This window comes from Cibotium barometz, chromosome 14, assembly GCF_041138505.1.
Source record: "Cibotium barometz isolate CiBa-2024 chromosome 14, ASM4113850v1, whole genome shotgun sequence".
NCBI classification, from domain to species: domain Eukaryota; kingdom Viridiplantae; phylum Streptophyta; class Polypodiopsida; order Cyatheales; family Cibotiaceae; genus Cibotium; species Cibotium barometz.
Genome location: NC_141059.1, coordinates 32,521,582 through 32,538,406, shown reverse-complemented (window position 1 = coordinate 32,538,406; position 16,825 = coordinate 32,521,582). Strand labels below are relative to the sequence as shown.

General features: G+C 41.8%; 2 protein-coding genes across 2 annotated transcripts; both read left to right on the top strand.

The window, feature by feature from the left end:
• Nucleotides 1–6,931: 6,931 nt before the first annotated feature.
• Nucleotides 6,932–8,431, top strand: LOC147631937 (microbial Terpene synthase-like protein 13). Its single transcript, XM_086807905.1, has one exon. It carries the CDS (start codon nucleotides 6,946–6,948, stop codon nucleotides 8,278–8,280), a length of 1,335 nt encoding a protein of 444 aa, XP_086664031.1. The 5' UTR covers nucleotides 6,932–6,945; the 3' UTR covers nucleotides 8,281–8,431.
• Nucleotides 8,432–15,574: 7,143 nt separating this feature from the next.
• LOC147631936 (pentatricopeptide repeat-containing protein CRR2, chloroplastic-like) lies at nucleotides 15,575–16,822 on the top strand. The gene is made up of 2 exons (XM_086807904.1): nucleotides 15,575–16,155; nucleotides 16,405–16,822. The coding sequence occupies exons 1-2, from the start codon at nucleotides 15,585–15,587 to the stop codon at nucleotides 16,446–16,448; spliced, it is 615 nt and encodes a 204-aa protein (XP_086664030.1). The 5' UTR covers nucleotides 15,575–15,584; the 3' UTR covers nucleotides 16,449–16,822.
• Nucleotides 16,823–16,825: the final 3 nt, after the last annotated feature.

Below are 16,825 nucleotides of genomic sequence, written 5' to 3'. Positions count from 1 at the left end.
TTGGTCTATTTCAACTCTTTAGTCATTTTTGGATGAAAATTTACCAAGTCTCGAGATTTTACCACCCCATTGAACATGGGTCTACTTTAACTCAACCAAATTTCATATAAAAACACAAAAATTAACACTTCATTTTATCAAATTGTTTAAGGTACCCTTGAAGCCACAAAGAAGGCTCAATTGCCAAATTAGTCTTAATTAAGCCCCTCTTTCATTTCAAAAAGCATTTCAAGATGTTGATCACTTTTTGGCACATGTTAGAGTTTAAAATAATAAACTGATCCATCATGATCGCCAATACAACTTGCAATAAAGGTACTTAAAAGCAGCCAAAAATAAAGAATAACAAAATGTTGGTTACAAAACTTAGTTAGCTCCCATGCGTTAGAAAAAAAATTTAAAAATCCATTAATTAGATGGGTGTATTTGATTAAGGTGTAAAGCCACCTTTTAAATAAACTATTTCATAGTATTAAAGGTACTTGAAAGAGGCTAAAAATAAAAAATACCAAAATGTTGACTACAAAACCTAGATTAGTTAGCTCCCATGCATTTGAAAAAAAAAGCAAAATCCATTAATTAGATGGGTAAGGTGTAAAGATTTTATTAAAAGAGGTAGGTGGATATATTTTATGTTACCTACTTCAATTAATATAAAGTTCAACAGCCGGCCTATTATATTATATTATATTTTGACAAATTTATTTAAGAAGGGTTAGATGATCATTGTCACACATGCACATTTGTCATATGGATAACCTCCTTAAGCTAAGCTCACACACCGTGAAGCACCGCCCCAAGCATGAAGTTCTTGTGGCACCAAGTGGATCGCGGTTGGCGTCGCAATTTAGCAGTCGCCCCACCTAAAATAGATAGGTGTAATTGAGTGAGGTGTAAAGCCACCTTTCAAATAAACTATTTCACAGTACTAAAGTTACTTGAAAGAAGCCAAAAATAAAAATAACAAAATGTTGGTTACAAAACCTAAATTAGTTAGCTCCCATGCAAGACGGGAAATCCAATTATGAGATGGCTATATTATTAAAAGAGAAAGGTGGCTATATTATATGTTGCCTACTTCAATTAATATAAAGTTCGGCAACTGGTATATTATATTATATTATATTTCGACAATTTTATTTAAGAAGGGCTAGATGATCAATTGCACACATGCACATTTCTCATATGGATAACCTCCTTAAGCTAAGCTCACACATGGAGTGCTCATTCGTCACCCTAGGCATAAGGCTCTTGTGGAGCCAAGTGGATCGCGGTTAGCGTCACGATTCACCGGGGCCAACCGCAAGCCTTTCATTTCAAGATGTTGATCACTTTTTGGCACATGTTAGAATTCAAAAGAATAAAGTGATCACTTTTTTGGCACATGTTAGAGTTCAAAAGAATAAACTGATCACTTTTCCCAATAAAGGTACAAGACTTTATTTAAATGTTAAGAGTTCAAAATAATAAACGAATCACTTTCCACCAATTGAACAGACAGTCACTTTCCAAGCTGATCACTTTTTGGCACATGTTAATGTTCAAAATAATAAACTGATCACTTTTCACAATAAAAGTACAAGACTAAAATAATAAACTAATCACTCTGATCACTTTTCACAATAAAAGTACAAGACTAAAATAATAAACTAATCACTTTCCGCCAATTGAACAGTTGCAATAACAGTACAAGATAAAGGTAGCTATATTATATGTTACCTTAAATAATATAAAGCTGGGCAGCCGGCGTATTATATTATATTATATTTATGTTAACCTCCTTAAGCCAAGCTCACATATGGAGTACTCATCAGTCACAATTGTATTTAAGAAGGGTTAGATGATCAGTTGCACACATGCACGTTTCTCATATGGATAACCTCCTTAAGCCAAGCTCACACATGGAGTGCTCATCAGTCTAAACATCCATAAGCTAATGTATATGCCTAAACATCGCTAATGTATACTTGATCTCCCTCAAGTTTCAATGGCTGGGGAAAAGAAGCCCGTTTGATGCTTTAAATGTTATTTTTAAAATCTCCCTCAACGGCTGGGGAAAAGAAGCATGTTTCACGCTTTAAATGTTATTTTTAAAATCTCCCTCAACGGCTGGGGAAAGAAGCCCGTTTGATGCTTTAAATGTTATTTTTAAAATCTCCCTCACGGTTGGGGAAAAGAAGCCCTGTTTTATGGTTTACATAATGCTTAATGATTTGTGTAATGCATAATGATTTGCATTTAATGAGCTACATATACATGTTATCCTGCTAGATGGAGCCTCTCAATCTTGAAGAGAGAATAGCATGTCCATGCATGCGATGTAAGTACCAAATATTTCAAAAATGAAGGATTTGCAAACCAGCATATTCATGACGCTGGCATATTTTCAATGGAGCGCTTACAAAATTTACGGTTTCAATCGTAGAACCAAGCAAGTGTGCAACCACATCTTGATAACGTTGCGCCTATGAATTCTCGTCCCCAACAAAGGATGAGAATATCGAAGGAGGGAGTGCAGATGGAGCTCAATAAACAGCATCCTAGGGAATGGAAGAAGGTCCAATGGAGGAAATGTTGGATGCCTTTCTCGAGCAACAAGAAGGTGTCTTCGAGGAGCATGAACATGAAGTTCATCAACCACGACATTCTCAACGGTCAAATTATGAACCAGAACAAGAGGCCATGCATAAACTTGCACGCCTTCCACTATACAATGGTGCCAAGATATCTATATTGCGTGCATCCCTTACGATGCTAAATTTACAGTCAATTTTTGGCAGTCAATTTTTGGATGGTCTAATAAAAGTGTCACTGAACTCTTCAAGTAAGTGATTTATGGAGATTACACCTAATGTTGGAATGATAAATTTTCAACTTGTATTTGACTAAATCTTAATAGTAACGATCAGATATTGCCATACTTGCAGGCTTTTGAAAGACCAGATATTGCCATGCTTGCAGGCTTTTGAAAGACCAGATATTGCCATACGGCAACGAGATGCCTCCATCTCGTGCAAATGCCAAGAAGTTATTGAAATCCATAGGCATGGATTACAATAATATTCATGCTTGTCACAATGATTGTATTCTCTTCTGCCATGAATACGAGCATTTGCAAGAATGTCCCCATTGTGGCTCTAACAGATATAGAGAAGATGTTCAGGGGGAAGCTGTCCGAGTAAAGGTTCTTAGGCACTTTCCAATCATCCCAAGAATAAAAAGCATATTCAGGTGCAAATCTATAGCAAGCTTGATGACATGGCATGCCACAACTCGATCCACAGAAGATGAAGTGATGCGTGTGCCTGCTGATTCACCCGCATGGAGACACATTGAAGAGAAATGGCCGGCTTTAAGGGAAGTTCCTCGTAACCTCCGTCTTGGCCTAGCAATGGATGGTGTAAACCCTTTTGGTTTACGGAGCTCTTCATGGAGCACATGGCCTGTTTGCCTTGTGAATTGTAATCTTCCGCCATGGTTAGCAATAAAGAAAGGTCATTTGTTGCTCTAATTAATAGTTCCAGGAAAGTACAAGGTGAAGAACATGGATGTATATTTGGCACCACTTATTTATGAGTTACGCACCTTGTGGAACGGAATTGAAGTGAAGGACATGTCAAAGCAGCAGAGTGGCCAAAGACTTGCAAACTCTGCAAGGTATTCTCATGTGGACAATGCATGATTGGCCTGGCTATGGAGAATGCTCAGGTTTGTCTATATCGGGTTATAATGCATGTCCTCTCTGTGGTCCTCGACTTGATTCAAGAATACCTTGCAAACTGTGCAAGGTATTCTCATGTGGACAATGCATGATTGGCTTGGCTATGGAGAATGCTCAGGTTTGTCTATATCGGGTTATAATGCATGTCCTCTATGTGGTCCTCGACTTGATTCAAGATACTCAAAAGCATTAGGAAAGAATTTCTACCAAGGACATGTTAGGTATCTTCTAGAAAATCATGAATTGCGGGATGGTAATCTAGGAAGACCTCCTCCAAGTGCACTGAAGGCAAGCGATTGGAAGCTCAAATGGGAGGAATGTGGCAACTTGGCATGTCCTGGGATGAAGAGGCTCTCTATCTTTCACCAACTCCCCTATTGGGGTGATCTTCTTATAAACCATTTGCTTGACCCGATGCATATTTTCAAGAATGTAGCTAACATTTTGTGGAAGACCATGACAGGAAAAAAGGAGACTAAAGGCCAAAGAGACGACTTAGAAGAGATAGGTTGCATGCAAGAATTGTGGGCTCGCACTAGACCCAATGGAAAGGTGCTACTTCCAAGAGCCCCATGGGTTTTTTGTAAGATGGAGGAACAACAAGTGAAGAGGACATTTTCAGAGTTTTGGACTCCTACAGGTTGTATGCATTGCTTGAAAAGTGCATTTACAAAGGATGATGATCTTAGTGGCCTCAAGAGTCATGATTGGCATAAGTTTTTACAATTTGTGCTCCCCATAGCAATAAAGGATTGTCTCACTGAAGACATTAGAGCTACTATCTCTAAGATTAGCACATTGGTACGTTGGATTTCTTCAAAAGAGATAAAGAGAGACACTTTGGAGATAGCGCGTTTAAACTCCATAGAGGCACTTTGCATGGTAGAGAAGTTTTTCCCTACAAGTTTATTAACAATCCAGATGCATCTGCTAGTTCATGTTGTAGATGAGATTGCAGTTGCTGGAATAGTCCATTCAAGATGGATGTTCTTTTGGAGAGGTTTATGAAGACATTAAAGGGATTTGTTCACCAAATGGCTCGCCCGGAGGGAAGTATGTCAGAAGGGTGGCTGATACAAGAGTCCCTTGTTTACATCATTGAATATTTAAGTTCATTAGATCCAGAGATACCTCGACTATGGTCTCAAGAGTCTAACATGCGAGTCATTGGTGAGAAACCTCAAGGCCAAGGCATTAAGAGAAAGATGGATAACAATTTGCGGGAAAAAATCAACAAATTTTGCATCTTGAACTCGCATGTAATGAAGAAGTGGATTGAGACATATGAAGCTCTCAAGCGACAGCGAGACGAGTACAAGATCGTTTAAGTTTCAGAAGAAATCGCACTACAAGAAATCTCCCATATCCAGAAGGTCTGCAAGCTCTTCCGGACTTTCCCACAGGTAGATGGCTAGAAGCTACAATTTTAGAAGCCAAACATGCTGGTTTAACTGTAACAGAGGAGGAGGAGGAGCTTACAAAAGGATGCGATTGGCATGTAAGTGTTTAAGTTCTACATGTCTCTCTTTTTTTTCTCTACATGTCTCAGTTATTATTTGTCCATCAACAATCTTTATGTGCTATTTGTAGTATCACAAATATGGGGCGTTTAGGTCACATGGACGTCATTCAAAACCTAGATTAGTTAGCTCCCATGCATTTGAAAAAAAAAAGCAAAATCTATTAATTAGATTGGTAAGGTGTAAAGATTTTATTAAAAGAGGTAGGTGGATATATTATATGTTACCTACTTCAATTAATATAAAGTTCGACAGCCGGCCTATTATATTATATTATATTTTGACAATTGTATTTAAGAAGGGTTAGATGATCATTGTCACACATGCACATTTGTCATATGGATAACCTCCTTAAGCTAAGCTCACACACCATGAAGCACCGCCCCAAGCATGAAGTTCTTGTGGCGCCAAGTGGATCGCGGTTGGCGTTGCGATTTAGCAGCCGCCCCACCTAAAATAGATAGGTGTAATTGAGTAAGGTGTAAAGCCACCTAAAATAGATAGGTGTAATTGAGTAAGGTGTAAAGCCACCTTTCAAATAAACTATTTCACAGTACTAAAGGTACTTGAAAGAAGCCAAAAATAAAAATAACAAAATGTTGGTTACAAAACCTAAATTAGTTAGCTCCCATGCAAGACGGGAAATCCAATAATGAGATGGCTATATTATTAAAAGAGAAAGGTGGCTATATTATATGTTGCCTACTTCAATTAATATAAAGTTCGACAAAACTGGTATATTATATTATATTATATTTCGATAATTTTATTTAAGAAGGGTTAGATGATCAATTGCACACACGCACATTTAAGAAGGGTTAGATGATCAATTGCACACACGCACATTTCTCATATGGATAACCTCCTTAAGCTAAGCTCACACATGGAGTGCTCATCCGTCACCCCAGGCATAAGGCTCTTGTGGAGCCAAGTGGATTGTGGCTGGCGTCACGATTCAGCGGGGCCAACCACAATCCCCCTTTCACTTCAAGATGTTGATCACTTTTTGGCACATGTTAGAATTCAAAAGAATAAAGTGATCTTTTTTTTTTGGCACATGTTAGAGTTCAAAAAAATAAACTGATCACTTTTCGCAATAAAGGTACAAGACTTTATTTAAATGTTACGAGTTCAAAATAATAAACTAATCACTTTCCACCAATTGAACAGGCAATCACTTTCCAAGCCGATCACTTTTTGGCACATGTTAATGTTCAAAATAATAAACTGATCACTTTTCACAATAAAAGTACAAGACTAAAATAATAAAGTGATCACTTTTTGGCACATATTAATGTTCAAAATAATAAACTGATCACTTTTCACAATAAAAGTACAAGACTAAAATAATAAACTACTCACTTTCCACAATAAAAGTACAAGACTAAAATAATAAACTAATCACTTTCCGCCAATTGAACAGTTGCAATAACAGTACAAGACAAAGGTAGCTATATTATATGTTACTTCAAATAATATAAAGCTGGGCAGCCGGCGTATTGTATTATATTATATTTATTTTAACCTCCTTAAGCCAAGCTCACATATGGAGTCACCATTTTATTTAAGAAGGGCTAGATGATCACTTGCACACATGCACGTTTCTCATATGGATAACCTCCTTAAGCCAAGCTCACACATGGAGTGCTCATCAGTCACCCTGAACCATTTTATTTAAGAAGGGCTAGATGATCACTTGCACACATGCACGTTTCTCATATGGATAACCTCCTTAAGCCAAGCTCACACATGGAGTGCTCATCAGTCACCCTGAACCACCATGTGTGCTCATCAGTCACCCTGAACCACCGCCCCAGGCATGAGGCTCTTGTGGAGCCAAGTGGATCGCGGTTGGCGTCGCGCCGCCCCGCCCTGCTAGCGCCCATGCCTGAAATAGAGCGGCGGGGGAAAGCAGCCTTCCACTGTGTTCGGTCGGTCCACGCGCCACCCGCTCCTAGTATCCATGGCCTCCTCAACCGTGCTGCCGAAAGCTTCCGCGTCCCACAGCACCTGGAGTGCTCATTCCCGGTGAAGCACCACCCCAGACAGGAGGCCTTGGTGGAACTAACTCGATCGTGGGTGTCGTGGGTGGCGTCGCGCTACCCGGCCTCGAAAATAGAGCAGCAGCGCAAGATTCGCTACGATTTGTTTGCGTGCATGCTCTTTCCCAACGGTAGCTGCGTGGCGAGGTCCCTAACTTTAGTGAAGCTCAATTACTGGTTCTTCCTTTTGGATGATCTGGTGGATGATGCAGAGATGATGGGGAAGGATTTGGCGGCAGCGAGGGGTTTATGCGCTCTGCTGATGGAGGCGATGTTCGGAGGGGAGGAAGCTCTGAATGTAGGCACCGGTGGGCCAGAAATTAGTCGAGGTAGTGGCCGAAGCTGTTTCTCAGAAGAAGATCTGGAACTGGTGATAGCTGTGGGAAAGGAGTGGTGGGGTGAGATGCGGGCGCTGGGCATGCCGCGCATCCAGCAGAAGCGCTTCGCCGCGCTCTTGGAAGAGTACTTCCAAGGTATATTGGCGTTTGTCGAGCTGAGAGAGCAAGGGAAGCTGCCGGATGTAGAGGAGTACATACGGCTACGCCGACAGGATGTGGCCATCCCGGCCATCTTGGTGGCGTGCGAGTTCGAGCTGGGCGTAGAGCTCGATGACGCGACGCTGAGCCATCCGCTGCTGCAAGCCTTTCACGATGCTGTGGTGGACCATGCCAGCTGGATCAACGACGTGCTCTCATTCGAGGCCGAGATCGCCGAAGGCGACTATGTGACGCTGCTGGCTGTGCTGCACCACCACAATATCAAGAGCAGCAGCGGTGCTGCAGCAGTGGAGTTCGAGGAGGCGGTCTCCCAAGCTTGTGCCATGATCAAGGCTAGAGACCAAGACTGCACTCGTCTCGCACTTGAGATCGTCGCCTGGAAACCTGACCTCCAAGCCTACGTTGATTCTGCACGTTGTCTCAGCTCGGCAATGTTGGGGTGGTACCATACAAACCCTAGATACGCCACAAAATGCCCCCAACTCTCTATGGAATTGTAGTTGTGATGACAAGACAGGGAACGATAAAATAATATTAATAATACATGCATGTTCATCATGTCCATGCATGGGTAGTTACTATCTTAATCACCAAATATAACCGCTGTACGTAACTTTTAAAAGACATATAACCGTCTATCTATTCGCCTACTTTTCTCTTCTGATGGGGAGGCCTTGCCCTGAAAGAAAATGGGGAGCTTGAGCTCCCATGTTTCTGGTTGTGTGGCAAATCTTTATTAGTTCTCTATTTTGTAACATTCCATGTGCCGATGTGTCAAGGTTTTATTGGGCTTCTATTTTTTAACATTCTCACTACTTATGTATCATCAACTCATTTGCTTTCATTTGAGTAAAATTCTCACTATTGATGTGTCAATATCCTATGGTGCATTCTTTAAAAACAAAGCTTCCTGATTTGGTGGTTGGGATTTAGACCCAAAACCATGATGATTTAGCATGTCCTTCATCTCCGTCCCCCAGACAACCACACTCGAGAGCAGAAAACAGCTCAACCGAGAAACCAATATGTAGGTTGTATGAACTTAATTAGAGATGTATGTACTTGATTAACGATGGGTGGGTTTTGTTCCTAAATATAATGAAAAGTAATCTAAGCTATAGTATGCTAACATCTAGAGTTATAATTGATAACATATTGAGAACATGCTAAATATGAATGTCTTTTATTCAAATATTATGTTTATTATAACGAAAAGTATACATAAATCTGTAGAATCTTGTATAAATACTTGGCAAATAGTAAGTGAAAATGTTTGCATGCTAGTCAAGATAATAAGCAAAAGATGTTTGCAAATAGTAAGCTAAGATGTTTGCATGCTAGTGAATATGTGGGTAAAGGATTGTTTATTTCATAATGTTCAATGATTGTAACAATGGAGTACAACACCTATTGAATGTTTCTTTTTTATGCAATGCATATTTTTTTTTAAAACCTTAAAAGCCTTGCGGTGATTATAAAGTTTAAACAGACACAAATCCGGAGCAGAGGTCGCATCATGTTGGGTGGATAAGCAAGATTTAATGTGTCTTGTGTTTTTGGTGAGCAGATCAGTGCACGGAGTAACGTGTGTGCGATGGATTTTGGCCGGTGCGTGGTCGTCGTATTTCGATGTGCAATGATGGTCACCCGCCCATAGTTTTATTTAATTAAATTGCTACAATTTTAATGTAAATAGACAAGCTTGGGGACCAAGTTACTTTTTAATATTAATGACCCAAAGTAGAATGTATCAAGCTATATTTGTGAGCACTTGCTTTTTTGCTAATTTATAAATACATGCATGAGGAAGTGTGCTCACTCATGCATGGGACTCTTTTTGTAGTACATAGTTGGTATATTTATCTCCTTCTTGTTTATTTGAAAAGCTCGAAGCTATGGTTATGGAAGTGAGCCTACAAGATTATCTGGAGTCCAAGTGGTGGCAAGGGTTACAATGGCTTATGGTTTTTTGAAAAGCTCGAAGCTATGGTTATGGAAGTGAGCCTACAAGATTATCTGGAGTTCAAGTAGGGTTACAATGGCTTATGTTTTTTTTAAAACCTTAAAAGCCTTGGGGTGATTATAAAGTTTAAACAGACACAAATCCGGACCAAGCGGGACACTAGTCAGAAACCCGGCATGGCACGCAGCGGCTACGCAGGACATTAGTCAGAGAACCATCAAGGCCATCATACAGTGACGCGGCCACACCACAGCCACTGGTGCCAAGGCGACACAAGACAAGAACAACGGCGTACAAGCGGGACACTAGTCAGAAACCCGGCATGGCACGCGCGGGACATTAGTCGAGGCCATCATACAGTGACACGGCCACACCACAGCCACTGGTGCCAAGGCGACACAAGACAACAAAGCAAAGAACAACGGCGTTGGAGAGAAACGTCACAGACGACTGCACAACGCTGGGCTTGAACGTCTGAATTTGTGATTAACAACCACACGCTCTAACCAATTGAGCTACTCTAGCTGCGTGAGAAGACATAGCTACCTAACCAAAGCCGCCAATAACAATAGCAACCCCAGTAGGCAGGCCTTAAATTTGAAGCCCAATGTCGAGCTTCCTCAATGTACTGGTGACACCTTGTGTCAAAATCTTGGGCTTCAAATGACTCTCTGCCTTAAAACTCGGGCTTCTCACATTACCAGACATGTATCTTCTCTACTGCACTATCGCGCTTGTGCTCAAAGTGTGTGCAGCTTTTCAGACCAAACAACTAGTCTAGAAGTACCTAGAATCCCTCGATATATGTATATAAACAGCTCCATCCACGAGAGAATCCCCCAAACTTCAGTCAAACTACCATGCAAAAGGCTTGGTTGCCATCACCGTGCCTGTAGCTCACAGATTGATGTTGCTGCGCTGATTTGAGAGAGGATACCTAGGGGCCCAGGCCTTAAAATTGACTCGGCAACCGGGCTTATCTCTGCGCTTATCTTGGTTTGTTTTTTGTGACCACCCACACACACACACACACACACACACACACACATATATATATATATACCCTGTGAAGCCTACGTCATTTATATGGGTGTCCTTTGAAGCCTTATACATATAATTGGGCTTCCTCGTGAAGCCTGGCTGCTCGTTTTGAGGCTTCATATGACGCTTCAAATGGCCTTGGACGCCGAAACGAGCGTCAAATTTAAGGCCTGCCAGTAGGACAGACGGCCAACAAAAAACCGCATATCACAGTAGTACGTACTACGATCGGTAGCGCGAGAAAGAAGCCAAACAAATGGTAGCCAATAGCCAAATTTTTTTTTGAAAAAAGAAAAGAAAAAAGAAGAACAAATATATATATATATATATATATATATATATTTTTCCTTTATTTAAAAAAAAGCTCAAAGAAGTATATATTTCTCTCTTCTCTATACAGCCATGGAGGGGAGAAGTACAGTATCTTTCAATCTCTCTCTCTCTCTCTTCTTTATTTGAAGGATATTGACAAACAAGGAGGACCTCATTCAACGTCACCACTCACATGCCGTCATCAAGCGACGCTTCATTGCAACATAATTATGACATGGATACTCCTTTATACTCCGAGGCTGACATGGATACTCCTTTACCCAAGGCTACTCCGGAATAACAAATTTATTTGTTGGAACAACAACTTCAAGATGCAGAACGCCAATTACAAGACCGCGACAAATGACCGCGGGAGTCGGATGCCGAGGATGACCGAATTGGTAAAATTTTACGAGTCGCATTCAACGCTCGACAAACCCGCATAGAACAAAAAATAAGTCATTGCTTATTTACTTTCTCTCGCTTTGGTGGTCGCAAAGATGGAAACTTTGTTTTATCATGGTTGAGTCAATTTAATGACTACTTTGGCGAAGAAAATTTTTTCGAGCGTGACAAAATTAAGTGTGCCACCACCCACATGAATGAAAAAGCTACTTTATGGTGGAACGTGCTCCGCCATAGCATTGATCGCCCTACCACTTGGGCCTCGTTCCAAGAGAAGGTCAAAGAATCATTCTTACCACCTCAGTTTCATCTTCACGCGCATGGTCAAATTTCTCATGGATTGAAGGTGAGAACATGAGTCAATATACTAAGCGTTTTTGGCAATGCCTCTTACACCTTCGTATGCTCAAAGATGTGCTTGCTAAAGATTCACTTCAACGCAAATACGAAGACGGTCTTCAATGTGGTATACAAGTAAAAATCATTACTTTGAAGCCCTCTTCACTCCATGAAGCAATTTCTTTCGCTCACGACATAGAGAAAGAGTTTCAATCTATTGCCCAGATGGTTCGCTCTTCTCAAAAGGCTACTCAAGCTCGCTAATCACAAGCGGCAACTCAAAATCAACAATCGTCTTGAGTAACAAACAATCGTAACTTTCGTAAACCATTTGTTACTCCACGTATTGACACTTTTAACAACACTCGCTGTCGTGCTGTGGCACGTCTATGCAGTGAAAGCATGTTCATGGAACAACTTATGTGGAATCTGGGCCTTGAGCAGCAAGGACAGATATGGAAGGTATTCACTCAGATACAGTGGCATTGGAAGCTGTATGAAGGTGTACAGGATGGGACACTCCAATTCATGTGGATGCGGCCAGCGGTGGTTTTGTGGTACCATTTTTGTACCCGGAGATAAAGTGGGATTTTAGGTTACCATGTGTGAGGAGCATTGATGTGAGTGGCCATTACTGAGGCAAGAAAAATAAATGAAATATATGATACAAGTGGCCAATAATATAAAGGGCCACATGGAAGCTTTGTGAGGGGCCAACGTAGCTGCCAGCACGTAGCCTAGAAGCTGGCGAAAAATCCAGAAGGTGGCCGCCCAGAGAGGAATCCGGCCGTCGTGGACGAAGGGAGGGGGCTCGCCTACTCGAAACAAGGGGGGGGGGGGGGGAAGCTCCCGCCTCGGCAAGGGGGCAGCTCTGCTCTACCTCCAAGACCATCTTCATGCAACAGCCCAATCTGCTGGAGCTCGGAGCCCCGATCAAGATTGTGGTGACATTCATGGACAATACTCTGATCTGTTGAGGCTTTTTTGGCCGCCACCACCACGGCCACAAATCAGAAGAAAGATGCGGAGGATGAAGGTGAGAATGATAGAGGGTAACTGTGTGTATCTGGGAAGTGGGTGGGGGCCTCACAAAGCCCCACAAATATAACATGGAAAAGGGCGCATCCCCACAGAGGCGGGGGGGGGGGGGGGAAAGCATGTCTTCGCAACATCCCAACAAAGTCGCTGCCGTTATTGGCAAAGAAATTCGAATTGAGCGCCAGCTTTGCAGCAGCTGTGTACTTAGAAGCGGCTCGTTGGCAGCGACGGACTGACTCCATGCAGCGCGGGCATTTTAAACAGGAGAAACAATTCTGTACAAGACAAATTTTACTGAAGTAGCATAGAAATGCTGGAAATGGGGCTGATTGACACCATTCAGGCTGGAGATATGTTTGTGCTGCTATCACCATCAGGTGCTTTCTACCATGCCGAGAAGGTACCTGGAAAGCCTACAATGTGGAGCTTTGATGTGCAAGATGATGCTACTGCAGTCAATGCCAAGACAATGGTGGAGGTGTTGAAGAGTGATTGTGGCGGTTTTGTTGGATTTCGTTCACATCATGCAGAAGGCAAGATTCTGCAAGCATGCAAAGATAAAAGGATGTTTCTTCGTTTCAGCAACCATAACTTTGACAAGTGGGAGCAATGGACCATTTATGGAAGTTCACTGAGCAAAACTTTGCTTGTCAACAGGAAGTTTCCGGAGAAGCAATTTGAGGCATCATTTGATGAATTATTAATCACAACACGGGCATCTCTCACTGTTTTCCTAAAGAAGCTGAAGACCAAGTTCACAGAAAAAAATCAAACTAATTACAAGGGCATGTATAGATGAGGTGCCAGAGGGATCCATGTCACAAGTGCAAAATGCCATGGTGCCTGGTAGTGGAGACTCTTCTGAGGGACTTATTTAGACTGCAAGAGGAATTGATGCTCATGTGTTTTTTTTATTGTGATGATGTTTATATAAATGTGATGCCTCTTGAAGAATTATATGTTGTGGTTCTTTACTGGGATTTTGGATGTAACTCTCACAGCCAGACACCCAGTGTGTTCCCGGCTAGACCGCACACGTCACGACAGCTTTGGTGAACCCGACGTGAAACAGCTAGGGTGAGAGTAGAAAGGGAATCATGGGTGATCAACAGGAGCAGCAAGGATTTCGTCCGGACGTCAACACCATGCAGATGTTTCAGGCGTTTGTGCTCTACATGCAACAGCAACAGGCAGTCGAAAGAAGGCTGGGTGAAGTGGGAAAACAAAGGTAATGTTATCTGATTTGAATACTGGATGAAAAACGATATGATATCTGGAATGTATGGATACATGCAAGATGACATACAAATCAAGATGATGCTTGAGGAAAATTAGAGCAAATAGATACACAATCAGGGCTTTCTGAAAGGCAGGTACAAAAATGAAGGAAATATACTATAATGATGCTATATCTTAGCTGCTTGGAGAACTTCTAAAGCATGACAAGGATGCAAAGGAGGTAAAAATAATGGCAGACAAAGCAAAGAAGGCTATAGGGGCCTATGACACTGATGCATTTCTCGAAAAGAGAGAGCCAGGAGCTTATAGGACTTGTAGTCTTCCATAATAAAACTATTAGGGAAGAAGAAGGATTACAAGGGCTTATGACACTTGTTCACCTCAGGAGAAGGGGGTGGCAAGGAGCTTGTATAGACTTGTAGTTCTCTCTCAGAACTGTAGAATGGCAACAAGGGCTTGTGACACTCATCCTTCTCGACAACTGAGGAAGGAGAGGAGCTTGCAATGACTTGATCCATTCTTGCCACTTCAAGGGCCTATGACACTCATCCATTCCAATAACCAAGGATAGAGAGGAGCTTGTAGTGACTTGAAGCTAACCCTTTGTCTCAAGGGCTTACGACACTCGACCTTTCTGATAGCTGAGGAAGGTGAGGAGCTTGTATTGACTTGAGGTCTTCCCTACAAGTTGCAAAACAGATAGAATGCTCAAGAACTCATGAATGCCGGAAAGGTGAACACTTCTTTGTACTCTGATTGTCAGGATATCTGAAAGAAACTCTTTGAAAAGCAGAGCTAAATGTATGCAATGATGATCTGGATGAATGGTTTGACATAGAGAAAGCCCAAAACATCAGAAGGATAAAAGGAATGCCAATGCAGAATGCTGTAGAATTGAGTGTATGAACATGGAGATTAAAGCTCTACTCGTTGTTCAGGAAAGCCATATATGATGGCATTATATGTACACATGGAATGCTCATTTGTAATACATGAATAAACTATGTGCCAGTTAATGGCTGCAACCAGTTAAAGTCTTTGAAAAGAAGCTCATGGTGATTTGAAGCAGTACAGGGCATCGGTGGAAAGGGAAGTGCATGCCTTTATGACCAGGGGTAGGTTGCAGTCAAATGCATATGTGGGGAACTACCTCGTCTTGATGTTGGTGGAAGTCGGATGCATGAGCGATGCCCAGCAGGTTTTTGACAGGTTGGTGCATCGGAATGAGTGTTCCTGGAATTCCCTCATCACTGGATATGTCAAATGTGGGAAACCACACCTTGCTCTCACCCTGTACCAGAAAATGCAAAAGGATGATTCTGTATAACCCAGTGGACATACTTTTGTGGCCGTACTGAAGGCTTGTGCAAAGCTGAAAGATCTCGAAAGAGGCCTTGATATACATGCCAAGGTTGCTAGAATGGGTTACTCGAGAGAAATGTTGTTGTTGGCAGCACCCTGGTTGACATGTATGCTAAATTTGGCTCACTTGCAAAAGCACAGCAAGTGTTTGACAAGCTTCCAATCCGAAATGTAGTATCCTGGAATGCATTAATAGCAGGATATGCTGAACATGGTCACGGTGAGGAAGCACTCAAATGTTTCAAACAGATGCAACTCGAAGGTGTGCCCCCGAACGCTGTAACATTTGTTTGCAGTTTGAAAGCTTGTGGCAGCATAGGAGGCACAGATATAAGCCGAGAAATACATCATGAGATTGAAAGACGGGGGTTTTTAGAAAGAGACCTTGCTGTTGGCAGCACCTTGGTCGACATGTATTCTAAAAGTAACTCGCTTGCTAAAGCACAGCAAGTGTTTGACAGGCTTCCAGTTCAAGATGTTGTCTCCTGGACTGCACTAATGGTAGGATATGCCCAGCATGGAGAAAGTGAAAATGTTTTTCGTATCTTTGACAGAATGCTAGGAGAAGGTGTAAGGCCAGATCCAATCACCTTTGTTGTTGTTCTGAATGCATGCAGTCGCACATGTCTATTTAACAAGAGCCAGATGTACTTTGAGGCCATGAGCAAAGACTATGGTATCGTTCCATCCCTAGATCATTACACTTGCATGGTTGATCTCCTTGGCCGTGCAGGCCAATTAGAGAAGGCGTCAGTAATAATAAAGAAGATGTCGTTTTGTCATAATCTTGTGGTGTGGCAAACTGTATTGGGTGCTTGTAGAAATTGGGGAAATGTGGAGCTTGGGAAACAGGCCTTTGAACATGCAGTGTGTTTGGATGAAAAGGATGCTGTAGCTTACGTCTTAATGTCTCACATCTATGCAGGTGCTGGCATACAGAAGGCAGCAAACAAAGTTAAGGCAATGTGAGTGTATAAATAAGCATGGAACAGGCCACACGACACTGCCAGAATTGTGCACTCATTTTTCATTGGGTTATGGGTATGATAGCAAACTTTCTGATGCAGAGCTAGAAGATCTTTTCTCTCATTGCATGGAAGAGAGCCACCTGACTCTATAACCTTCATCAGTGTTTTAAAAGCGTGTTCCAGCTTAACAGACCTAGATTATGGGAAATTAGTTCATGATTACATAATCAAGTGTGGTTCTGAGCTGGATGTATTTGTTGGCAACACTCTTATTGATATGTATGCCAAGTGTGGACAACTTGAGGAAGCAGGTGATGTGTTTGACAAGTTGCCCACTCGAGATGTGGTATCTTGGAATGCATTGATTGGATTACATTC